This window comes from Vipera berus (genome assembly GCF_964194415.1).
Source record: "Vipera berus genome assembly, chromosome: Z".
NCBI lineage: Eukaryota > Metazoa > Chordata > Lepidosauria > Squamata > Viperidae > Vipera > Vipera berus.
This window is the reverse complement of record NC_138205.1, coordinates 64,430,414-64,456,857: the sequence shown is the minus strand read 5'-3', so window position 1 is coordinate 64,456,857 and position 26,444 is coordinate 64,430,414. Positions and strand designations below refer to the sequence as shown.

The 26,444-nt window shown below is 36.0% G+C and overlaps 2 protein-coding genes across 7 annotated transcripts; one reads left to right on the top strand and one right to left on the bottom strand.

Annotated features, from left to right (window-relative positions):
- Positions 1 to 2,255: 2,255 nt before the first annotated feature.
- On the bottom strand, positions 2,256 to 6,878 carry CHST14 (carbohydrate sulfotransferase 14). Of its 4 annotated transcripts, none has more exons than XM_081343051.1 (3): positions 6,800 to 6,878; positions 6,451 to 6,602; positions 2,256 to 4,037 (listed from the first exon to the last, which is right to left on the bottom strand). In XM_081343051.1, exon 3 carries the CDS (start codon positions 3,501 to 3,503, stop codon positions 2,397 to 2,399), a length of 1,107 nt encoding a protein of 368 aa, XP_081199177.1. In that variant the 5' UTR covers positions 3,504 to 4,037; positions 6,451 to 6,602; positions 6,800 to 6,878; the 3' UTR covers positions 2,256 to 2,396. The 4 variants fall into 4 exon arrangements, with proteins under 4 accessions (XP_081199177.1, XP_081199175.1, XP_081199178.1 ...); XM_081343049.1 differs by having other exon boundaries at positions 2,256 to 3,923; XM_081343052.1 differs by having other exon boundaries at positions 2,256 to 3,475.
- A 151-nt stretch (positions 6,879 to 7,029) lies between these two features.
- PIGA (phosphatidylinositol glycan anchor biosynthesis class A) lies at positions 7,030 to 22,572 on the top strand. 3 transcript variants are annotated; one of them, XR_014028470.1, is made up of 8 exons: positions 7,030 to 7,259; positions 8,191 to 8,960; positions 10,982 to 11,114; positions 12,022 to 12,154; positions 16,232 to 16,438; positions 18,048 to 18,619; positions 21,212 to 21,348; positions 22,420 to 22,572. XR_014028470.1 is itself a non-coding variant. In XM_081343756.1 (6 exons), exons 2-6 carry the CDS (start codon positions 8,243 to 8,245, stop codon positions 18,309 to 18,311), a joined length of 1,455 nt encoding a protein of 484 aa, XP_081199882.1. In that variant the 5' UTR covers positions 7,030 to 7,259; positions 8,191 to 8,242; the 3' UTR covers positions 18,312 to 20,242. The 3 variants fall into 3 exon arrangements, 1 of the variants encoding a protein (XP_081199882.1); XR_014028471.1 differs by lacking the exons at positions 21,212 to 21,348; positions 22,420 to 22,572 and adding an exon at positions 18,909 to 20,242; XM_081343756.1 differs by lacking the exons at positions 21,212 to 21,348; positions 22,420 to 22,572 and having other exon boundaries at positions 18,048 to 20,242.
- Positions 22,573 to 26,444: the final 3,872 nt, after the last annotated feature.

Genomic DNA, 26,444 nt, shown 5'->3' with positions numbered 1-26,444 from the left:
ATGGTGGGCTTTTATTTTTACTTCAAAATGTACAGTAAAGGGAAAAATACAATATCCAAGTAAAAATTACACATTTAAAAAAATGGGAAAAAGTATGACCATCTGAAAATTAAAGCTATTGAGTTTGTTAATCCTAGACATTTTCTTGCTTGAAGCAAAAGATGGGAGTTCTTCACTCCACAAAATATTGAATATTATAGGAGTATCTTCTACTATTGCATTTGACAATAGTCTTGTTTCTATGGCAAAGGCAGTTCACATGATACACATGACCAGTGTGCAACCTCATGTGCAAAAATAAATTGCTTTACTCTTTCTAGGGAATGAAATGATGATAATGCCATAAACAATCAAGGATTTAGGTAGATAATCAGAATTTAACAAATGATCTGAAAAATTGGCTGCTAACAAAATTGTAACAGTTATCAGAAGTAAATCCTGAAATAAGATTACAATTTTTCTTTCACAAATAAAGCACACCCAAGTTTACATTCAATAAGGAAATAAAAAATGTCATGGTAGCCTAAAAAACTATCACAGTAAGAAAAATACAATGTCCATTATGGCAATCTAAAGTACATGTAGCTACACATTATTTGAATTGCATATACAAACTCATACCTTCACCTTTCCTACCCTTCCCTTCAAAAAATTGCATTTTAGATAATCAAATTTTGCTGATTATTTCAACCAGCTATATTAATGTCCTTTCCTATATTTCAGTGCTCAGACAAGCGTTGATAAATATTTTGAGCCATTATGTAAATTGTATTTAATTTAAATCCTGCTCTGCTTGTTATATGGAAGCATATCTAACGAACAGCATATGACTTGCTTTCAAAAATTACTATAAGGCTGCTATCTGCTTTAATAGCTACATTAGCCATCTTAAAATCCTATGTCACTATTTTAATGCAATATTGTGTGAAACTGCTGCTTTCACATTTGTATCAGTGAAAGTGAAATGGTGCACACTCATCAGGTTTTTCTGAGCCCTCTGTACAAGCCTAGTTTTTGTTCTTCCTGCTGTTTTACTTTACTGTCCTATGGTTGCTATTTTACATTTACAAAAATGCCTTGTTTCTAATGTACACAAAAGTAACACTGTTCAAATAAACATACTGTGCTTAGTTCAATAGTGTATGTATTATATACCGGTATGTGTGTATAGGGTGTGTGTGTGTGTGTGTGTGTGTATATATATATATATATATATATATATATATATATATATATATATATATATATATATATATATATATATATATATATATATATATATATATATATATATATATATATATATATATATATATATATATGTAAATTTTAAATTGCTAACAAAGAATTAAGGGAGACTGATATGCATTTCAAACTTATTAGTTTTCATCAGTCAGCCATACCCTTCTGAGAGTGCAACCTGGGCTGATTGCACATTAGGCAGTCAGCCCAGGTTGCACTCTCAGAAGGGTATGGCTGACTGATGAAAACTAATAAGTTTGAAATGCATATCAGTCTCCCTTAATTCTTTGTTAGCAATTTAAAATTTACACAAATATGAGCTGTCACCGGTGTGACTACTGCCTGTCGATGGCCTTCAGGTTAGGCTGACACAGGAAATAAAGATTTGTCCCATGTTTGGGGCCTAGCAAGGTAATCTAAAAATAGTTAACAAGCATTTGACATATATATATATATATATATATATATATATATATATATATATATATATATATATATATATATATATATATATATATATATATATATATATATATATATATGTTTATTGTATATATATATATATATATATATATATATATATATGTTTATTGTATATATATATATATATATATATATATATATATATATATATATATATATATATATATATATATATATATATATATATATATATATGTTAAGTATTTGTCAAGGCTTTTTGAAAGCACCTTGCTAATTAACTCTTTCATTCCTGCTTTGGCCTGTCTCAAGGCTTATCCACAGGATGTAGTCAACTATGACAGCTCATTATCATAGTTGACTATATCCTGTGGATAAGCCTTGAGACAGGCCAAAGCAGGAATGAAAGAGTTAATTAGCAAGGTGCTTTCAAAAAGCCTTGACAAATACTTAACACACACACACACACACAATATATATATATATATATATATATATATATATATATATATATATATATATATATATATATATATATATATATATATATATATATATATATATATATATATATATATATATATTATAAAATTTAAAGCTTTTTTAAAAGATAGCACATATAGTAAACTAATAATGTATCAAAAATATTAAAAAGAAGCCATAAAATTAGAAAAATTGCATGGGATACACAATTTGCTTCACAAAAGAAACTTTCATTGTTGGCAAAACTGGCTAGTAACATTTGGAAGGGAATATGCAAATAAAGAGAAATCCAGAATATATTTTGGTAATAGCTCATTTATAAGTTCTCTTGGAGTATTACACATGTAATAATGCAAAGTTTCTGGACTTACAGGCTTATACCATGCTTGCCTTTCTGGGAAATGTATAAAGGATGGTGCTTGTACTCTTTCAAGAACAAAATTGGCATCTTCTTCAAGTCTCCCATAGGATCCTATGAAATCATACTTTATAGCACAAGGTTGACAGAGATTATAAATTGGCATCCAATGTTCATTCATTTTTTCTGTTTCTTCATCTATGAGATACCGGAGAAATTCAGAAAAGGTGACATCATCCCCCATGCTTTTTCCAGGGTTTTTCCTATATTTTTTCACTATTTCTATACCATATTTTAACTGATATTCTTTAATCTCACCAAATTTATTCCTATAAGCAGACAAAAGTCTTTCCATTGGGTCTCTGACAAACACAAATTTGAAATAGTGGTTTAATCGATAACGTATCTCATCTGATTTCATATCATTTAAAAAAATTAAATCTTTTTTGTGATCCATCTTAAGTTTAACATCTACATTCTCCAACGCACCATCTAAAACTTTCAAAATTCGTTTCCAGTTGGAGCAAGCCACTTTGGGAACATAACAGTATAAAAAGCGATGTTTGTCACTAACCAGGATATGTTTGAGCACTGTCCTTCTCTGGCCTGCTGATAGATCCCAAATGGTGCGAGGCATGTTTTTTTGTCTGCAAATGGTATGGATTGTCCTATTTCGGATATCCTGCAGCACTTGATAATCCATATCTCCTGCTGTTCTACTGCCAGTTCTTCTCCAAAACAGTTCTTTAGTAGAGGGGTGGAGTGGTGGAGGCTTCATCTCAGCCAAAATTCCCTTCTCAATCATGAGGAGTAAGCCACTAGATGCCAGAATTACACCAAACATCAACATGGAAGGCAGCAGCATAGTGTTACTGGTACCACGAGAACGATTCTTCGCAGACAAGGTCATCCGATGCATCGAAGACATCCCCGTCTCTTTAGCTCTTGTCCCTAAAGGAACAAGGGGCTGTGGAAACATAGTCTGGAATCTCAGGTGGTGGCAGCACAAATTTGAGGCTAACTATGCTATTGCCACTGACATTGCTTTGGATGGATTGGAAACAAAGGGCCCTGGCTATATATCAACAATAGTGCTGTTGACAGCAGCCTTAATTAGCCTGGCCCAGTTCAGGCTAATATCTTTCATGAAGCAGCAGCAGGGCCCTAAAATTGATGAGCTGGCATATTCCATGAGACAAAAGAAAATCGGAGATTCCAGGCTTCTTTCTTTGCGCCTGCAGGACAGCTGCCGAAAAAGATTGGATGAGCTGATTTTTTTTGCAAAACCCAGGAAGGGCGGCTGCCGGCAGTGACGGCTTGGCAGGGAGGGACTGTTCCTGCAATTGAAGCCTCGTTTACCCCTCCTCTTTCTCTTGTAGCTGCTGCATTTGTAGACTTCCTGGGGAGAACATACAGAGGAGTGAACAGGCAAAAGACAACTTATACTCAAACTACTGCCTCCCTTCTTTCATACGCTTGCCTGCAGAATCCCTCTAGGAAGCAGAGTGAGATGCTAGTCCCAATTTATTCCAGGGTTTCCAGAGAAAAAGAGAAAGAAATAGGCAAAGATCAAAACAACTGTAATGTAGTCTCAACATAATATCCACAATTTCATAAAAAAGATAATTCACAATAGGGAAGTACAGTCATAAATAGGCACAATTTGCACACCAGAAAGTATGCAACTATTTTGCAAGGGAGAGGAAGGAACAAGAAGTCACTTTTAAATCAGTAATTCTTAATGCCAACAAGTTATCCTCAGTCTAATCTACTATATCCAAATTCAGTCCTCAAACACCAGCCATCTTAGGGTGACATAATGTATTTATGTGTTTAAAATTGCTTATTGTTTCACAAATATTTTCTAAAATGTGGATCCAAGCAACTACCACAACTTAGCTCACTGTGTGAATCCAGTGTTTACATGAGTGTGTGTGTACACAGACAGACAGACACAGAGACACACATCATGGCTGTACTCCGGCCAAAGGAAAACTAAAGCTCCGGAATACCTTGCTCTTGAGATGGAGACTGCCATATTTTTGAACAAGTCCCATTCCTCTCTATAGCTATAGGTATTAAAAGGAGAAAGACCATTCTCTGATTGGTGTTTCACTATATATTAAAAAGGAATTTTTTTAATGAAAGGAAATTCCTCACATAAAATATCTTGTTGCATCCAAACTTTTGTAGTGTGAAATTGCTCAGAGTTGCTTGACTGAGATGGGAAGCATATCTATTAAATAAGTAAGTCAAGAGTTTTATGGTCTGGTTCTGTTATAACTGGTTTGGGTGAGGTCATAAGCATATATTCTAAAATCAATAATTATAACACTGAAGAGATTTCCCCCTCCCCATTTAATGGCTGCCCATATGGGCAGAAAGGACTTAAGACATTACCTTAAGTATGTCTATACAACTATTAATTTACAGTTGCTTTCTTTGTACTAATAGAATTTCTAGTATCTGTAAAAAAACTATCTCTGTGGTGGCGAACCTATGGCACAGGTGCCACAGGTGGCACGCAGAGCCCTCTCTGTGGGCATGCGGACCGTCTCCCCAGTCATAGGCCTTCAGCTGGGTTTTATAAAAAAAATTTCTTTAGGCCTCTGCCGCCATAGCGAAAAAAAGGTTCAATCAATCAATTTCAACTTCTAGGAAAAAAAAGATCTCGCAAAGTTGGAATTGATTGATTGAACTTTTTAGTCCCACCCAGTCTGCTATTACCACCATAGCCACGCCCACCCAATGGGCCATGCCCACCCGGCACCCAACAATACATAAGTGGGTTTTGGATTGCAGTTTGGGCACTAGGTCTCTAAAAGGTTCGCCATCACTGAACTATCTTATCAAAAGCCATGTCCTCAAATCTCTGGGTCTAAGTTCCAGTACTGGATTAGTGAAGCCTGACACCCATATCCTTTGTTCCTTACAGGAGTCTCTTCCTGTAAGCAGGGAGATTCTCAAGACACAAAGCTAATATCTAACAATATTCATTTCCTTCAAGTATATCCAGCATCAGCTTCCTTCTGCTTTCTTTTATCCCCCCCCTCCCTTTCCAGACCTTAAATGGAAGAATTTGTCACTACTATTATCTCCCTCCATTCTGCATAAGGGTGTTAAATTTCTTTGTTTTTAATAGAGGATGTTGTGCTCAGGTAAAATTATGCTATAAAATGACAAAGGGGAAAAATGGTGAGAGAATATAACCCAGTAGCTTGAAGATGAAGCTTAAGAAATTTTGAGGAAGGCTATCCTACATAATCCACAAGAATCTGGATGACTACTGTACTGTATGACAGCAAAGACATATGACTAACATATGTTGCCACTTAGTGGTATTCTGAATGTTTGTAACTCAGATTTGGAAACTCATTTTTAGAAATCTAGTACTGGCATACCTACAAAAAAACTGGAAATAAATAGAAACAATACATTGCACACTAAAGAACTATGATGTCACAATTATTTGGAGAGGGCAAGGAATATTGCAGTGTCTCTGGTATTGCAGTGTTTAATTTTTATTTTTTGACATGAGATCTATATTTTAAACAATTTATATGGCCACCCATTTCACTTCTATCACTCTGGGAAATAGAAGTTTATATTCAGAAATAAAACAACAATTTATGCAATTTATCAAAAAAGAAATATAACCCACAAAGTATCATATGCCAGAGGTCCAAACAAAGTCATTCCATTTTACCAACACTAAAAAGTAATAACCATAACGTTTGCAATTCCTTTCATGCTAAAGCAGAAAATAATATTCCTAGTTGTTTTTTTAAGTTCAACATGGAACTGACACAAATTTTAAAAATTGCTAAATACAATTTTTCATTAATACACAAATTAGCCCGCATGTATTGTCTGGGACAATTTTTGTTTGGACTTAGAACTTTATGACAATACAGCTTTCTTATTACCTTTAGTTCCTGCCTCTTCCTTACACAAATTGAGCTTTTAACGCTCCTCAGCTATCAGCCTTTTTATTTCTTTTTCTTCTGTAGGATAGGCCGGGGAAAGTGGCTATTCAAGTCGATCCATCTTTTCTACAGGATGCCACATCCGGATGCTGCTAAAAGGGCAAGAGAAAAACAAATCAAGCAATCGTATCAGATTTCCCAGCAGGGGACAGGACTTTTTTCTCAGGCTAATTAAGAGTTAATACCATAGATATGTCCCCAAAGCAAGAAGAAAGGTAAGTCTAAGTAGAATAAAATGTTTTAGATTGCAATTTGATAGGAAAAGAGCAAGGAAGGATAGAGAATCAACCTCTTGGAAAACGTTAATATATGCTGGAATGCTACACCCCAATAAGAAAAGACAGTTCCTTTGGCATGTAAGAAAAATTCCGGCCAGCCAGTGGCGATAATTACATGCCAGATTCTTTCCAAAAATCTCAAAGATTGGTTTTCATTGCCCACGTGAGCCGGCAGAGCCTTATGACTGGTTACTTTTTGCGCGTGGTATGAAGATTTCTTAAGGGCAAGTGGAAGGTGGGACAGACGGTTGGTGAGGTGCTTATTGTGAGAAGAGAAAAAAACGGCTGACTCCGAAAGTTCCCGCCTACAATGACTCCTGAATTGCGTCGTGGACTTTGATTGGGTTTAAAAATGTCAGGATGTAATTATATGTGAGTGACTAACAAAGATTGTAGCTGTCGCCATAGGAGTTGGTTTGCATCTTCAGGAGTTTCATTTTCTATTGAACGACTCGTTTGTGGGAAAGAACGGTATGCGCTTTTTCATTCCTTTTGTGATTGGGACAGGGGAACTCGGGATTTCTTCCTTACTAGTCGGAAAGAGTGATCGTTTCTGTGACGAAACCGGGATTCCACGATAATTAATAGTGGCAGTATTTTGTGGAGCCCTTCATAAATTGCCTTTGTGTAATATCTTTAACCATAGTTAATTGAGCAGTAGTCTATTTAGTTAAATCATTTTTTCGAGATTAGCACGGCATGGTGAATATACGCTAACTACATAATTGGGCTTGCCTAACATTCTAGGTTAAAAGGTAGGTTAGGTTTTGTGATTCAGTTTATCATAGGCATATACTCCTGAGGCCGCCTTAATTTGGGTTCCCCTGTCTGAATAAGCCACATTGAATATAATGCTTTTAAAGGTTCATTTTAGTTAATAGGTATATGATTTTCAGTAGAAGATATAAGAGTTATTAATTATATTCCAGCTATTCCAGCAACACCTATCATACTTGCAATTATGACTGTACAAATAGCCCAACATTTCTGTTGCTAAGTGAGACATTTGTTAAGTGAATTTTGCCCCATTTTATAACCTTTTAGGTGAATCACTGTAGCTAAGTTAGTAACAGTTATTAAATGAATTTGGCTTCCCCATTGACTTTGCTTGTCAGAAAGTAGCAAAAGGGGATCATATGAAACCAGGACACTGGTTGAGTCAGTTGCCAAGCATCTGAATTTTGATCATGCAACCGTGGGGGATGCTGCAATGGTTGTAAGTGTGAAAAACAGTCATAAGTCACTTTTTTCAGTGTTACTGTAACTTCGAACAATCACTAAATGAGAAGTACCTGTACTTGATTGTGTAATGGATTGCATTGTAAAATGTTGCTACTTTTAAAATGATAATCCCTATAGTGAAACACTTTTTTCCCTAATATGTGCATTTTTCTGCATCTAGGAATTTCCTTTTCAAAGTGAATGGTGTTTACATGGACTAACGATTAACTAATATGGCCTGTAGAAGAGAAGGAACTCAAGAACAGCTTCTCTCTAATATCATTTCAACTATGAATTCTAATAAGTCTCCGGCATATGCCAGTCAAGCTCATAGAATATGTATGGTGTCTGATTTTTTTTATCCAAACATGGGTGGAGTGGAAAGCCATATTTATCAGTTGTCACAGTGCCTAATTGAAAGAGGACACAAAGTGATTGTAGTCACCCATGCTTATGATGATCGCAAAGGCATTCGATACCTCACCAATGGACTGAAAGTCTACTATTTACCATTAAGAGTTATGTACAACCAATCTACAGCCACTACTCTTTTTCACAGTCTGCCTCTGCTCAGGTACATATTTATTCGAGAAAGAATCACCATTGTCCATGCACATAGTTCATTTTCTTCTATGGCTCATGATGCACTGTTTCATGCTAAGACAATGCAGCTACGGACAATTTTTACAGATCATTCGCTTTTTGGATTTGCTGATGTCAGTTCGGTGCTTACAAATAAACTCTTGACTGTATCACTATGTGATACAAACCACATAGTATGTGTTTCTTACACAAGCAAAGAGAATACTGTATTAAGAGCAGCACTTAATCCAGAAATAGTTTCTGTCATCCCTAATGCTGTTGATCCTACTGACTTCACTCCTGATGCATCTAGACGTGACAACAACACAATAACTGTTGTTGTGGTTAGCAGACTTGTATATAGAAAAGGTAATAAGGTTGGAAGGGTAAGATGTATTTAAATGTTTTTTTAGTGTGTATGGATCAGAAATTACCTTTACTGATTTTGCATTTTAAATATTTTGTATAATGGGTGATTTTTAAGCCCTAAGATGTTTCTGTCTTGTCTGAACTGGATTTTAGACCCATGACAGATGTAATTTAATTCTGGATTAATATATAGTATGTCATGGATTGAATCTATAAATTGGATGAACTGCAACCAACTTGAGGGAGAGGGAGGGAGGAAAGAGATGGTGTTACTTTGCATGGTCTTGAAATTTTAAGCAAAGGTTTTGAATGTAAAATTGTAAGAAATTCTGGCAGCATCTTGCTGTACAAATGCAGACTAAAACTGGTTTCTAATTTATAAATTAGAAATAATGTAAATTTCTAGGACATGGACATTCCCATGCACCAAAAACACAATAAGATATACATGTTGAATGAGTTTTTTGTTTAAAAAGATTGCTTCAGTCAAAAATTTCTAGCAGGCATATTTTTCAAGATTGGTATAACCAAGTTATGAATGTGTACCCTATTCTTTTGGAGATTTTAGTTTAGGACCAAGAAAATGTTCACTGAGTAATGAAATTCACCAGATAATCTTGCACCAGTACCTTTTTCAAGCTAATCTTTTCTGCAGGTTGTGATTGAAAATGGTGAAAAAGATAGATGTATATGGCTGAGTGTTCAAGAAGGTACTCTCTTTTGATATGTCAATGTTACTTTCCAAAAATGGCCAGTCTAGGTCAAAATCTGAATTAATTGAATATAATAAAAATTAAGAGTAAATTAAATTAATTAAAAATGAACAATTATTCCTTGCATATTATATTTTCCTTCCTATTGCATTAAAATTACAGTTTAGTGACAATGTTCAGGGGAGCTCTAGGCATTGAAAATAACAGTGATTCCCAGCCTGTGGTCTGTGAAGGCTTGAAGAAGTGTTATGATTTAAATCTTGAGTTAAGTCTTGGTGTGCTGTGGCCATGGGCCGTGGCCACAAAAGGTATTTAATGGGAGTTTGTGGTGAAGAAAAGGTTAATAACCACTGGCATATAATGTTTCCCATTATGCTGGACTGGGATTGGCAACATGACATCCCAACCAATTAAAAGGTGACCCCTGACTTCCAAAATTAAAATGATCTCTTTCATATACATTCTTGATATTTGGGACATTTTAAGTGTTTAAATGATAAATGCTTTATTTCTTTTTAAATATAAGGCATGGAGGTACTTTTACCTTAAAGGATTGCCAGCCATTAATCTGGAGCTTTAGGGTTTTTATTTTATTCTAAATGAAATCAAGAGTGTTATTGAAAATAAGATGTAAATTACTTTTTATAAGAAAAGTAGGTTGTATACTCTTGAGCTCAGAATTTTGCTCATACCTTGTTACATATAGTTCAGCCGGTCACTATGTTACCTGACTCAGTTTTATGATTTTTGTTATGGTAGTCATAAAACAATCCGTTTCAGTCATTAAGCAAATCATGTGGTCATTAAGCAAATCCAGCATATCTAATTAGCATTTTATGCTGGAAAACAGAAGTTTGCATACTACAGTCTCATGATCCCAGGATATTGCAACTGGTCATAATTGCAAGTTGGTTGCCAAGCACCGAAAATGTAACCACAACTGTAAAGGGTTGTGGTGGTATGAAAGTCATAATTTTCAGAAAGGGTTGTGGGTAGCTTTTTCAAAGTCTGTCATAATTTTGAATGGAAATTATGCAATGACCACCCTGGTGTGGAACAGAAAAATAAAACTGCACAGAGGTTGGTCAGCAGCATATAAGCTCTTTTGAAGTTCTGTCCTGGAAGGTCATTTACAAACATGCAATGTTAATATAAAACTGGTTTAGTAAATTATTAAGGTGTCTTATATTTTAAAAATTGTATTTTGGTTTTGAAATTCTGAAAGCTAACCAGTGGTGGAATGATTCATAAAAAAGATGATTACTTAAGAATCATTTTTTATAAAACTGAATAAATATTTTTCTTTAGGTATTGATTTACTTAGTGGTATAATTCCCGAGCTATGTCAGAAGTATCCAGATTTACATTTCTTAGTTGGAGGAGAAGGACCAAAAAGAATTGTATTAGAAGAAGTACGGGAAAGATATCAACTACATGAGAGGTATGTTTTCTGCATGGTATTTAATATAGCTAAGTTAATTAAAGATTTACCAGGGAAATGAAGAAAGGAGTGGGATGATGATTTTATACAATAGATAATATTTTGAAATAATAGAAAATACTTGTAGCTCGGGTTTTAGGTTTTAGCTGTGGTTTGTTCTCCTAGCTTGTTTTAATATAATTTCTGAACATTTTGTTACCAAACTAGGTAACATCAGCAGCAGGATTTTCTTATCCTATTCTCCTTAGCTCAAAAATGTCTTCTGTGCCAGAGTAGTCAGATGGTCATTTGTTAGAAGCTAAATTTGAATTCTGAGCAGCTGATTGGTTCTCATCTTGATTGGCACGTCGAATGGTCTGGTGTCCTACATATTGATATGTTGGATCTAGATCAATATGCTTGTTAATTGCTCCTTTGGTGGAATACCAAGCCTCAATAAATTCATGTGAAAATGTAGGCTGTTTCTCTTGATTTTTTTCTAATATTAATTATTATTGGTAAAAATATCAAGAACTCTTTGACATGAGATAATGTTTGGATGATCTTAGATCTCACTATTTTGTTTCTCTGTAGTTGACAATTGAATATTTGCAATATAGCTGAACCATTTAGCATTTTAGCCTTCTTTGAAGACGAGTTCAAAAAATTCAAAATTAATTTAGCTGCATTCCTTATGAAATGTGACTGATGTGGAAACTCTTAAAAAGCATAGTATAACATACTTTGTTCTTGGTGTAATTAAAATTAACTTTAAAAATTCATTGATACCGATAACTTTAGTAGTTCATTCATAATCCAGTTGATTTCAGGGTTAGTTGCAAGTATTTATCTTGGACTGTGCTTTTCTCCATTGATAAAAATATTTCTATCAATATTTTTTCTTTATTTGTTTCTCAAAACTTCATAGAGTTCGTCTTCTAGGAGCCTTAGAACACCAGGAAGTTAGAAATGTCTTGGTTCAAGGTCATATATTTCTTAATACGTCTCTCACAGAAGCATTTTGTATGGCAATAGTGGAAGCTGCCAGTTGTGGCTTACAGGTAAACCTTTTTCTTATTGAAAGAAATTAAATGGACCATTGTCTTAAGAAAAAACTACAATAGGAACAAAATCCATATAACACCTCTATGTTAAGAGCTGCATTATTTGCCATTCTGGGCACAATTCAGGGTGCTGGTTGTCACTTTTAAAGCCTTGTCACTTTCTCCCAGTAACATCTGTTTGCTTAATGCAAACTAGTATGGCAGGCTTTTTAAGTGTATATTTGATTAGAGACTGCCATCCTCCTGAGGAGGAAAATTGTTCTGTTGGGTGTTCCTTTCTTCATGTTATCATTTATTTTATTATAATACATAATTTGTTTTAAAGTTAATGTAAATTATTTTAAATCCTGATTATGTGTTATGGAATTGTAAACTTCTCAGTGTTGGCTGATTGGAGTGCCTGCAAATAAGTAAACAAAATAAATTTAGCCGTTATTACTAGCAAAATTTCCATCTAGTTTGAGGTAAAATAGTACATTTTAAAAGCATCTGTCAAGTAAAAAATGGTGAAGAATAACATTTGTAGTGTTTTCTATTGCATGTACATTCTAAAATGGAAACACATAAGCGTGAGGTTTAATGACAAACTAAACATCCCTGAAGGAGTGGGAATGGCATTGCAGTGGAGATTGGTGGCCAGACATTGAATTCTAGCCAGTGGAGTTTTCTCTGGACAAAGAGAGACCATGAGATTACGCACCTGCATTCCAGACAGCTGCTACTCATGAAGAGATTGCAAAAATTGTGGGGTTGAGTGGTTGGAAGTCAAGGGATTTCAGTCATGCTCACAACTGCAATGCAGCCTTTAATGAACATAAGATTTGCAAATGCCTCATTTTCTTAACCACTATCAGATGCAATCAATTTAAAGTTAAGAGATCTTTCAAATAGCAGGATAAGGAAAAATCACTTGGTGAGTTTCTGATAAAAGTGAAAAAAATAATGTTTAAAGAATTTTAAATTGCTACTTAAAAGCTTAACAAAAATTTGGTGTAAGAAAGTTTAAATGGATAAAAGGGACAGTAGTTTTTAAAGATTAATTTTTGGCAAAAGACTTTTAAAAGTAATGGAGCTAAATCAACATGCAGATTAGACTTTTGTAGAATGTTGTTTCTTTAATATTAAAGAAACAGTCAATAGATTTGACAAAATAAAGGTAAATATGAGACAGATTGTATGACTGTAATTACAGAGTATCAAATGAGACTTAAGTATTAAGGACAGAGAAAGGCAAAACAAAAAACAATTGGGGGAAGCCAAACTAATGCTAGCAGGTTTTAAGATTAAGAATTAGCAGACAAAAATGTTTACAAAAATACAAAAGTAAAGATCAAACAAAAATGATGAAGAAAATTGGTTTAAGATTGAGAAAAAAATAAAATGATGATAACTTTATTGTCACTTTGAATGTACACCAATCGGCATACATCAAAATGAAATTTTGTTGCATACAGCTCTCAAAGGGTCACCACCTCCGATACATACTCCTTGTTCGGGGCCCGCTCAAATTTCACATTGTCCATTTTAGTCTCTAGGGAGTGAACGATGGCAAACAGGACAGATGGAAATGGGGCTCCATGTGGATTAGCCCTCAAATTCGCTTGTATTCTGACAACCTCGCCTTCTTTCCTTTTTCTGATCCTGACTTCCACCCTTTCCTTAAAGAGGCCTTGCTTCTTTTCGCCCCTGGAGCACGCTGCTGCCGCCGCCACCAACTCCTCCAAAAGCCTCTCTCTCTTCCTCTGGGCCCGCCGACAGCCTATTATTTGAGTATTGCAAATATTGATTATATGTTGTTGCAAAATAATTATGTAAGATATGGAATGAAATTAAAATGACATGCTAATGTGAGGAGAAAATAAATTTGTTACGATTGAGGAGAATTTCTTTGATAAAAATAAATCCTGGAAGGATAGTTTTGTTTCAGATACTACCTTTTTTGAGAACTGATAGACCATTTAAATAATACCTAAAGTTATCTCTAAATTTGTATGATAGGGAAAAATCTACGAGTTAAATATAAGCTGTTATAAAATGCAAAGGAAAGAAGAGGATTGGGTTTACCTGATCTGAAATCGTATTTTGCAGTTTATCATTTTGTTTGAGTATTGTTGAAAATCAAAGACTGAATAAGAGTTAGAAAGACATGACTTGATATTTGGCTGTAATAGATATTTGTGGTATGCTAAAGTCAGTGTTCAAAAATCATTATGTTAGATGTGCATATAGAGAATGTGGAATAGGTACAAGTCCAGGTTGTTCCTGAAAACAGCATTATGGCTGTCAATACAAGTATTTGATAGAGGGGAAAAAACAGGCATTTATAACTGCTGTGAAGAAACTTGGAAGCCATAATTTTATATTCTTTATATACTTTTTCTATTTCTACTTTTTTGTACTTTCTCAACTTTTTTAATTTTTCCCTTTTTCATTTCATTTTAGTTTGTATTAGTTCTTATTTTTAATGTGAAGGCTTTCAATAAAACTTATATTTAAAAAAATAAAATGGAAACATAACAATTGTATCCTTTCCCATTTGAACATGTGTGTGTTTGTGCCTTCAAGTCAGGGTTGACTCCCGGCAACTAACTAGACTAGTCCCCACACTTTTCTTGGCAATTTTTTTTTGAAAATGGTTTATCATTGCCAGCTTTCTAGGAATCAGAGAGAATGACTGTCCCAAGGTCCCCCAGCTGACTTTATCTAAGGCGTGTTTAGAACTCATGGTCTTCCAGTTTCTAGCCTGGTGCCTTAATCATTACACAAACGTGCTATTTGAAACAATGGTATTGGTAAATCAGTTGTTTTCTTTTCTATTTTGGAGTGAAAGGACAATCTACACAACTTATTTAATACTGGTCCCCACTGTAAACATTTTTGGAAGCACTGAACTTTTAAATGGCTGAAGGTAATAAGCATTTTATAAAGTAAAGAATGAACATGATACAGACAGAACAACAGATAATGTCAGGTCCCACCCCAGGCCACATCTTAGGAAAGAAGAACTCTTGGAGACAGAATTGTCCAAAAAGGAACTTTTTACTAAAACATGATTGTCAGTGGAAAATCTAGACAGGATCTGAAAACTGTGTTACAGATTAATACTTTTAAGGTGTCCCCGAGTGAACCCCCTCTCCTCAGTCCATTTGGTCAGTCCCGGATCAATTAAGGTTCAGGTGTCAAAACCTTCCAAGGGAAGAGGGATCTTCCATGGCTTTACGACATTTCCTTCCTCCCTTTCAGATTCTAATCAGAGATACAAACCAGATCTCTCCCCCTCCCTTTCTTTGTTCTTTTCAGTTCAAAGGTTCTTCCCCTGGTCTGATGATGCCTCCAGGCAGGCTGAATAAAGACCCTTGCAACAAATGGATAAGGATGGCCAATTATTTATTTATTTTTATTATTTTAATTCCATTTATATCCCGCCCTTCTCCGAAGACTCAGGGCGGCTTACAAGCTTAGCAGTAGCCTTCATTCTATGTATATGCCTGCTTATTAGGGCTTTCATACACCCCCCAAGCGGCATTATTACAAAGTCAGCTTAATTGCCCCCAACAATCTGGGTCCTCATTTTACCTACCTCAGAAGGATGGAAGGCTGAGTCAACCTTGAGCCTGGTGGGATGCGAACCTGCACTAATTGCAGGCAGCTGGTGTTACTTAAGGAGGCATTAGCCCACTGCTCCACCAAGGCTCTCAACATCTTCTCTTCTCCTCCTTGGGAATGGCAGAATCCAGTGAGGGATGTAAGATTTTAGAACATACAGATAGGGATTTATGAATGGTATATAAATGGATTCTGACAGATAATGTGAAGTATTTTTACAGAATAATACTAGACAATTATTGGGATAAAGATTCCTACAAAAAAATATTAAAATAGTGGAGGGTATAGTTAGGAAATAGTTCAGAAGTGAGATAATGGTTTTGTGAGTATATTAAAAAAATTGTATACTATTCATAAAAACAGATCTTTTTTGTGAAACATAAACTGTTGTATATTATCAGTACAGCATTTGTATTCTTGAGAGACAAATTGCCTAGCAAAAACATAATAATTTATCTGTTGTTTCAGGTGGTTAGCACAAGAGTTGGTGGGATTCCTGAAGTACTTCCAGATGATTTTATAATCTTGTGTGAACCTTCAGTGAAATCCCTCTGTATTGGATTGGAAAAGGCTATTGGCCAACTGAAGTCAGGATCACTGTTGCCTCCAGAAATTATGCATGATAAAGTTAGAACATTCTACACTTGGAGAAATGTTGCAAAAAGAACTGAAAAAGTGGGTGAACTTTTTTGTTTGGAAACTGTATTCATTTGGGAACACGTTTTCTAATAGTTTATCTCATTGTGGAAATTCAGTTATATTGCTATCTTTATACGCTTAACCTGTAGCCATCTAGTATCTTACATATATGGAACTTGGTGTGCCAGACTAAGTATAGACAAGAGACTTATCTATTAATGGCGTACTAGCTCAAATGGCAATTTTTTTGTTATCCATCTGATACTCCAGTCTCATTTCTAGGGACTATTTGTCCAGTATATCTTGCTTGCTGTTCTATTACGATTGGAGTTACTGCACATGGGTAGGAGAAATTTCTTCTACAATCCTTTGCTTTGGAAAAATAATCTTTGGGAGCCAACGATGTGGCACAAAACCATGATCAGTGGATGCTGCTGCTGTAAAAGTTATTCTTTATGGGTTGTTCCTAATTTCTGGTTTTATGTCCAGAGATTTGATGAGAGATTACCACGGTCTGATTACCGTATTTTTCGGACCATAAGACGCACTTTTTCCCCCAAAAGTGGGGGGGAAAACGAGGGTGCGTCTTACGGTCCGAAGGTGATCCGTATGGCCAGCCCCAACCTCTGCAAGTGGAGCACGAATCGGCACATGCTGAGAAACGCCGATCTCACGCTCCTGCACTCTCCCTCGCTCGGTTTCAGCTTCCCTTGCTACAAGAGAAAGCAGGCTGAAACGGAGTGAGGGAGATTGCCAGGAATGCGAATCGGCTGATCTCGCACTGCTGCAATCTGCCTCGTTTCAGCCTGCTTTCTCTTGTAGCAAGGGAAGCTGAAACCGAGCGAGGGAGTTTGCAGGAGCGCGAGATCGGCCGATTCGCATTTCTGGCAATCTCCCTCACTCCGTTTCAGCTTGCTTTCTCTTGTAGCAAGGGAAGCTGAAACCGAGCGAGGGAGTTTGCAGGAGCGTGAGATCGGCCGATTCGCATTTCTGGCAATCTCCCTCACTACGTTTCAGCTTGCTTTCTGCAAGAGAAAGCCGGGCTGCAGGGCCGCCTCCGCGGGTATTGCTCTAATGCAGAGAGGGAAGGACAAAGAGGGAGGGAAGGAAGGAAGGAAGGAAGGAAGGAAGGAAGGAAGGAAGGGACAATGGGAGAGGGAGGGAGAGAGAGAGAGAGAGAAAGAGAGGGAGAGAGAGAGAAGGAGAAAGAATTTTTTTTCTTGTTTTCCTGCTCTAAATACTGGGTGCATCTTATGGTCCGGTGCGTCTTATGGTCCGAAAAATACGGTAATTCATTATCCATATTCATTTGTAAATGTAGGTCTTCTGTAATTATATTTAATAATCATACATTTGTATTCATAATCCAGTTTGGATTACATGCCAAATCCTATCATATTATGAATAGGAAATATATGAAATTTTCAATGACAAATTTTAGGAATCTGGAGATTATTCTAAGAGAACATCTGAAAAATAAGGGAAATTAGTTCTTCTAGCTGACTCCTTTGGATATACCAAAGGTTATTCCCTAGTGTATTCTAGTGTTACATTTATAATATATTTATGATTAAGAATGAGTGTCTGAGTTAATACAATTTACATATTGCAAACAAACCTAATTTATGTATTTGTCTTCCTCCAGGTGTACAACAGAGTGGCAAATGAAACTGTATTGTCAGTGGGCAAACGACTTGAGAGACTTATCACTCATTGTGGCCCAGTGACTGGTTGCATTTTTGCTCTTTTGGCTATGATCAGCTTTCTTTTTCTGATATTTCTGAAATGGCTGATACCTGATGATTTTGTTGATACTGCAGTAGATGCCACAGGCCTAAAGGGAGCATGGACTAGAAAATATTTCCACAATAAAAATAAAAAGAAAAAAGAAAATATTACAAACTCCTAAAGGTGCTAGAAGTGGAAAAAAAAACTTTCATTCCCTTACTTGTCTTACACTATTATGGATTTGCTATTAAATTTACATTTATCAAGCAAAACTGCTTATATGTCTTTGGACAGCTTTCAGTAATGAATGGAAAGAAACTAAAGCGAAGTTCTACCTCAGCATTAATCTAAATTGGTTTAGGAGACATTTTCCCAAGATATGCTGCAAAATCTGTTCACATTTATTTCAGCTTGAAATATTTTATAAATACATGGAATGTCATGTCCATTAATGAAAGAGATCATCTGAGGAAATAAAAGGAAAAATAGGTGAGTTGGTAGATCTTTTGTCTATTTTTAGAGTTTATTTCTGTTTTTAATTTGTCTTGTACCATCATAATATGCTTAAAAATTGTATGGAACAGTATATGTTCTGATCCTGTATAATACAACAAAATACCTAACTTTTTAAGTATAGATCCCAAATCTACTTGTTGAGATAGTGAACATTAGTGAAGTTGGGAGAATATTCTCTTTGTTTTGGCATCTATCACTCATTTTAATAGTTTGAAAACAAGTATAATTGACACATTCTGAATTCTCTGCCAATATTTTGAAGCTTTCAGAAGAAGGTTCCAAGTTCTTCCAAGACCTAAGAGTAAGTCTTTTGAATTTACTTTTATAAGTCAGTTGAGACATAATGAAAAAAGTCTCTTTTTACATCAAGGCTCAGCATCATGTTTATTATTTTCTTTCACTTCCATTTTTAAATAAAAATTGTCTTATAGTATCTATTAAAACTCATTCCAACCAATACTTCCATGATAGGATTGCCATATCTAAAGTAAAAACAGGTGCTTCAGTTTTTTCCTATATGTGACTTTTGTCTGAATAATTTTGTTTATACTGTTATATTTCTACTATTCCAAACACCAGAAAACTTGAAAACAGTGGTCATTTTCTTTTACCCTATCATAATTATTTTGAGAAGGAAAAATTACCCACACTGTATTAAAGCACTGATGAAATACTGTACGTACACCTAAGATTTCTAATTTTTATTTTCATTATTGTAAAAAACAGAAGAGGTAAGCACTCCCATTTTGTAAATGAGAGAGTAATCTTTTTAGTTGAAAGCATTCATAAAGATCTAAAAATATTTTGAGGAAGAAAATAGACAAATAGACGCTTTTCCAATACAAATTTGCCAATCCCAGTAGAATATGCAGAGAATGTAAATATGATAGACATGCAATAGAATTTGTGTCAATATTCTTGACCTCCAACTTAACTACTCCAAGTAAATTTAACTAATACCATCTTTGGAGGAATATTATATATAAATCTGAATTGACAATTTCTCTGGCATAATGTTAGTTTTAAAAAGAAGACTAACTTAGTAATTTGGATTATTACTTCATACCTTGGCAAATGCAATGTCAGCCCTTTGCCATTTACCTAGCATTATATTTCAAAATTTCTAAGCACTCTTCTATAATTGAATATTACTATGGTCTCTCTCTATATCAGTCTTCGATGACTAACAGTTTATTTCAGGTATCTTTTCATAAGAAAACAATTTCTGTAGAGTAGGAATTTTTACAGCTTCTTATGCCTATGGTTCCTTTGGCCTAACCCAATATTACAGAAATAGATTTATTCTTGTGCAATATGACTTTACTCTGCAGATTTATTTAACCCTGTGGAATAATTTATATAAAGGGCTGCAGGAAAAGGACTAATTAGATATGCTAAAGGTGCTTGTTCTTCTGGAGGAAAAATACTATTCCAAAGTCTATTCTATAACTTGTATATTTGAAGATACTTTGGAGCTTTTCTTAAATGTCTAAATATCATAGCCTTACTATGTCAAGTGATTTGCTTTTCTCTGCTTACAATAGCCCTCTTGCATTAAACATAATTAATTTTTAGTTGCCACTCCATATGAGCAATTTCTAATTCTATAGATGGTAGAATTAACCAAAATTATGTTACATTTGATAGTAGGAAAAACCTTTACATGTTAAAAATAATGTTGATTGTATTCTTTGATTTGGTACATGTTTCACAATAAATAATGGTTCCTAGTTTTCTATATTTATTAGCATATATTATGGCTACATTATTGTAATCCATTATTGTGAAGCAATGGCTCCTTGGCTGTTAAAAAAATCATGAATATTTATGAAAAATATTCATAAGTTGAATATTCAGTTTCTCAATCATGGCTAATAATGAAAATGTATCACAGTAAAATTAATACTTTTTCTATTACATATATGGTATTGCCAATTTGGAGGTTACAAAATTAGGTGATTTTAAAATCTTTGCAAAGGAGAACTTCAATTCTTTAATAGCCTTCATAGCAATTATGGAATGTAGAAGTATTCTTGCCTACACCAAGGACTGCATTCTGTGATGATGAAAGGTAGTTTTACTATATAATGTCAAAGATCCAGGTTTCTGTCTTTATCTACAAATAAAACTGTTTTTAATACTCTGTTGATATGGTTGTAAATTATTATTTTCTGATAATTTATCATGAAAAAGTAGGTTGCAGGTAATTTGTTAGGCAGTGCCCTTAAAGAACATTCCTGAGTACTATTTCACCTTACAGGAAGCATTTAAGAAGTTTAAAAAACGTTTTGAAATTATGTACTAAGTTATGATATACAGATGGGAACTCTTATCAATACAGATATTACTCTACTTACAGACTTTTGAGTTGCAAACTTTCAGTGATATGAGCAAATTGGTTCACAAGCCCACCCTAGAAGGTCCCAGAAGTCAGGAGAAGGTGGGAAAGAGTTAGTTTCCATCACACCACATGCATTTGTGGCATGCTGAAAATTAACCTTTTCCCACCTTCCTTTCCTGGTTTCTTTCAATTTCTTCATGCTTCTTCTCATGTACTGTTCTCAGATCCACTTGGACACAGTGTTTGCTGCTTAGTTGTGTGTGGTGTTTGGCAACTGTGAATGTCTGCAATGAAGCAACAGAGTGATAACAGGGAAGACAGCTGCACAAAGAAGCGCCAATCCATCAAGATGCAAATGAAGGTGGATATATGGGGGAGGAAAGAGATGATGAACATGTCATGTTCCTTTTGTGTGAACCATTCCATAATTGGAACAATCATTAAGAACAAAAACAAGATTATAGAACATGTGAAAAGTTCAGTGCCTATACTATCCATGATAACAGGCAAGAGAAAAGAAAAAGTGATTGTCAAAATCAGATCATGCCAAACAAATATTTCATTTTTCGACAAAGTGACCAAATTGGTAGACCAGCGAAATGTTGTGGACATAGTACACTTAGATTTCAGTAAATCATTTGATAAAGTAGACCACAGCCTATCTCCTGGTAAGCTAATAAAATGTGGGATAGATAGGACCACCACTAGGTGGGTTTGTAATTGGCTGACAAATCATACTCAATAGTCCTCAATGGAACTATATCCACAGGGAGGGAAATAAGCAGTGGGATACCCCAAGTTTCTGTATTAGGCCCAGTACTATCGTCATAAATGATCTAGACCAGGGGTAGGCAACCTTGGCTCTTTTATGATTCGTGGACTTCAACTCCCAGAATTCCTGAGCCAGCATGGCTGGCTCAGGAATTCTGGGAGTTGAAGTCCACAAATCATAAAAGAGCCAAGGTTGCCTACCCCTGATCTAGACAAGGGAATTGAAAGGGAATTCATCAGATTTGGAGACGACACTAGCTGGGAGGAAGAGCCAACACCCCCAGAAGACAAACATGATCCTAAAAGATATTGACAGACTTGAACACTGGGTCCAACCTAACAAAATGAAAGGCAACATAAATAAAAGTAAGGTTTTACACTTAGGCAAGAAAAACCAAATGTATAAGTATAGACTAGGTGAAATTTGGCTTAATGCCAATAACTGCAAGAGGGATTGTCAGACCCCATTCTTTTTTCTGGGGGGAAGATCTATTTCAATTCTATCCATTTCTTTCTGTGGGTTCTGCCATTCTCCTGGGGGGGAGGGGGGAAGGCTCTCCGGTATGTTTTTCTGCTTTGCTACAATGTGTCCCTTCTGCTATTTTCTTCATGTTGCTCTTTGAACTGTCTCTCCCTTGATGTCAACCTGGGGTGAGAAAAGAATGTGCCTCCGGCTATCTGGCTTATCTCGCTGCGGAAGGGAAGTTGCAAAGCCCTAACAACATCTTCACAAGCATGGGACTGGACTCCATTATCAGCTCTGTTCCCACAGTGGACTTAACACCTGGGGATTGGCTCATTTAAACTGACTGGATGAACTATTGGGGTGGGGTTTGCTTGGGACTCTCTTAACCTATTGATCTAAGCAGGAAACCCTCAGATCCTGCCTTTATGCCTGCTATCAGCTTCTTCTAATAAAAGTTCCTTTTGGAATGAAACAGTTCCAAGAGTCCTGCTTTCTTGGGATGAGGTTTTGAAGTGGGCCCTGACATTACACAGGATCTGCAGTAATCAGCCCGGAAGGAAGACCCTTACTGGGGGGCTAAGCAAACAATGTCTGATATTGAAATGGAAAGGGAAGAACCTGCCATGGGAGCGGAGTTCTCCCACCAAGCAGAGCCCAGCCAATAAAGTTCTCAATCCTCAGGCTCGTCGGACAAGATGATGGCCATGGAATGTCACCACAAACCAAGGTGGTCAGTGGGCATCGGGAAGAAGGACTGGGAGAAAAGATCCAGGTGGGTGACACTCGGATGTGGCAGTCACCAACCGGGTTGGAAAGTTGAGATGGAGAGGTCGCTTTGCCTTAGCGAAGACAAGGATGACCACCCGCCCGATTCCAGCCAATTCCTGGAATTCCTTGACATGTTGAGATTCGCCTTCAATTACATGAAGGAGGAGAAAGCTGACCCATGCCGAAGCACCACTAAGGCTCAGCCGAGGGGACAGATGAACGGGGGACAAACCAGCAATCCCAGTTCCTTCCACCGGCACCACAGAAGCAGCAGCCACCTGTGGGTGAGCCACACCAGCCGATGATCACAGGAGATGGAGGGGTCATGGATCCATCTGAAAGTTCCCACCAATAGGATTAAGGTACTGTGGACAGCCACGGCGACTGGGGTTTTTCCTGACTCAAGTGTTCAACTATATGGAAGAATATGGCCGTGAGATACCCAATGACCGTGGTCAGATAAGGATTGTGGAAAGACCCTAGATAGCAACGCAGCAGACTGGATGGTAAATCTCCACGACGCCGATGCCCCAGAACTGTAAAACTTCAATCAGTTCATGGCAGGTCTCAGATGCCGATTTGAAGATCCACTGGCTGATTGGAAAACACGGGAGCACATCAAAACTGTCAAGCAGGGGTGATGACCCATGGTGGAATACCCACAAGAATTCTGAGCCCTTGCTAGCAAGCTGAACTGGCCAGAAGATATCTTGGACATTTCAGAAATGGCCTGAATGATGACCTACGCTTGCATCCCTCGGGAGGATCCGGACTGGCACCAAGACTGGTACATCCTGGCTGAGGAAGCATAGATCTATCGTGCCAGAAGACAATGACGCTGAGGGAGATCTTGGGGAAAGTCGCCAGCAGAGCCATCCCAAGAGCCAATGAAGCAAGCGCCAGCCACCCTGAGAGCAACTGGATGTTTTCAATGAAGGAAGGGGCACCGTGCCACTGAGTGCCGCTCAAAGACCCCCATCCAGAAGCCTGGCTGAGCCCTAGGGAGGAAGCCTGGAAAGACTCCAATGAAGCCGAAGAAGATGGCTATGAAAAGCATGGAGGTTGTAGAGTTCCCAACTCCACTGAGGCAGGCAAGGGGAACTCCGACACCACTGGGGGAGCCACCTGATTTATCAGATGACAACTCAGGACGAACCCCTGGTAAGTGGACCCATCACCCTCACTAGAACCGAGGGGGTTCATCCAACTGGCAAAGCCCAAGACCGCAGCCCCTGTGCTATTTCATGAAAAGAAAGATGGGACACTTCACTTCTGCATAGGCTATAGATCTTTGAATGCAGTGAGTGAGAGTAACCTCTACCACCTCCTTCTGATGAAAGACATGCTAGCACACGTGTCGAAAGGAAAAATCTTTTCGAAACTGGACTTAAGGGAGGCATATTACAGAATTAAAATTAAAGAGAGAGACAAATGGGAAACAGCTTTCATTTTTTAAAATATTTTATTTTTTATTCTTTACACACATATGTTAAATTTCCAAGCAACGTGTGAACTGAGTTCATAATTCATTAATACATATACAAATTTCACTCTGGTTCTTTTTTTCAACCATTTATAAAATAAATTCCAGCTTTCATAATATTCTGTTTCTTCTTTGTCTTTTAGTCTCATAGTTAATCTGTCCATCTCTGCGCATTCCAATATCTTCTTTATTAGCTCTTCTTCTGATGGTACTTGTTCATTTTTCCAGCATTGTGCATAGCTTATTCTTGCTGCAGTTATGATATGCAGAACCAAATATGTATTTTGTTTTATCAGTCTTTTCTGGAAATATACCTAATAAAAATAATTCGGGATTAAATGCTACATGTTCTCCTAATATATTTTCTAGCCAAGCATGTATTTTTCTCCAATAAGCTTTTACTTTATCACATGTCCACCAAATATGATAATATGTACCTATATTATGTTTACATTTCCAACATTTGCCTGATACATTTTTAAACATTTTTGCTAATCTGGCTGGAGGTAAACGCCATCTATAAAACATTTTATTCAGATTTTCTTTATATGCAGTTGACATTGTCAATTTGTAATTTCTCTCCCATAATTTTTGCTATTCTTCTAACTCTATAGTATAACCAAAATTCTCCGCCCATCTTGTCATTGTCCCCTTAATTTGTTCACTTTCCATCTCTAAACTTAACAAAAAATTATACAATTTTTAATTAATTTCTCATCAGAAGTTAGTAATATCTTATCAAACACGTTTTGTTCTTTATAAAATCCATACATTTTCATATCTTTTTCATATGTATTTTGTATTTGTAAATGTACCCACCATGACATGTTGATACCCTGATGTTCCAGTTCTTGCTTCGATTTTAATGTCCCATCAATATTTAAAATATCTTTATATGTCCACGTTTTTTCAAAATCTAACAAGTTTACATATAAAAAAGCTTCAATTATTGATAACCACCCTGGAATTTTTACATATATTTTCATTTTCATTTTTTCCCATACAGTTATCAAAGCATTTCTAATACAGTGGTTTTGAAAATATCTATGAATTTTGTTTTTCCCATACCATAAAAATGCATGCCATCCCAACTGTAAGTCATGTCCCTCCAAGCATAACAACCTTTTATTCCTAAGCATTATCCATTCTTTCACCCATGTCAGTACTGATGCTTGATAATGCAAAGTCCACTCAGGTAAACCAAAACCCCCATTTTCTTTAGTATCTTGCAAAGTTTTCTTTTTTATTCTAGCTTTTTCCCCCCTGCCAAATAAACTTCAAAACTAAACAGTCCAACTCTTTAAAAAAAAGTCCCCCAAGTTTTATCGGAATTGTCTGAAACAAAAATAAAATCTTAGGCAATATATTCATTTTAATTGTAGCTACCCTTCCTAGTAAGGACAATTTTAAATTCCTCCATTTTTCCAGGTCTAACTTTACTTGTTTCAATAGTCTTATATAGTTGTCTTATTTTAATGTTGAACATTTGGCTGATAAATATTTACCCCAATATTTTAGCTTTTTCACTATCTGTACTTCTGTCACCTCTGATATTCAATTTTTTTGCTTATCCGTAACATTTTTCACTATTATTTTAGTTTTTTCCTTATTAATTTTTAATCCCGCTACTTCACCATATTGTTCCAATTTCTTCCACAATTTTGGAATCATCTTCAAAGGATCTTCCAAAATGAATACCAAATCATCAGCAAATGCTTGTAATTTATATGTTTCACCTTTCAACTCCAAACCTCTAATTTTTGTATCTTGTCTTATATTTCGATTTAAAACTTCCAAAGTAAAAATGAATAGCAGAGGGGACAGAGGACATCCTTGCCTTGTGCCTTTCCTTATTTCAAAACTTTCAGTACAATCTCCGTTCACCATTACTTTGGCAGTTTGTTTACTATATATTGTTTTTACCATATTTATGAAGTTCTGTCAGAAATCCATTGCTTGTAGTTGATAA

Coding starts and splice junctions, on each gene's coding strand:
- CHST14 (XM_081343051.1), bottom strand. CDS start 3,503: ATGTTTCCACAGCCCCTTGTTCCTTTAGGGACAAGAGCTAAAGAGACG.
- PIGA (XM_081343756.1), top strand. CDS start 8,243: ATGGCCTGTAGAAGAGAAGGAACTCAAGAACAGCTTCTCTCTAATATC. Junction 8,961..10,981: donor CAGACTTGTATATAGAAAAG/GTAATAAGGTTG, acceptor ATTTTTCTTTAG/GTATTGATTTACTTAGTGGT. Junction 16,439..18,047: donor TTGCAAAAAGAACTGAAAAA/GTGGGTGAACTT, acceptor GTCTTCCTCCAG/GTGTACAACAGAGTGGCAAA.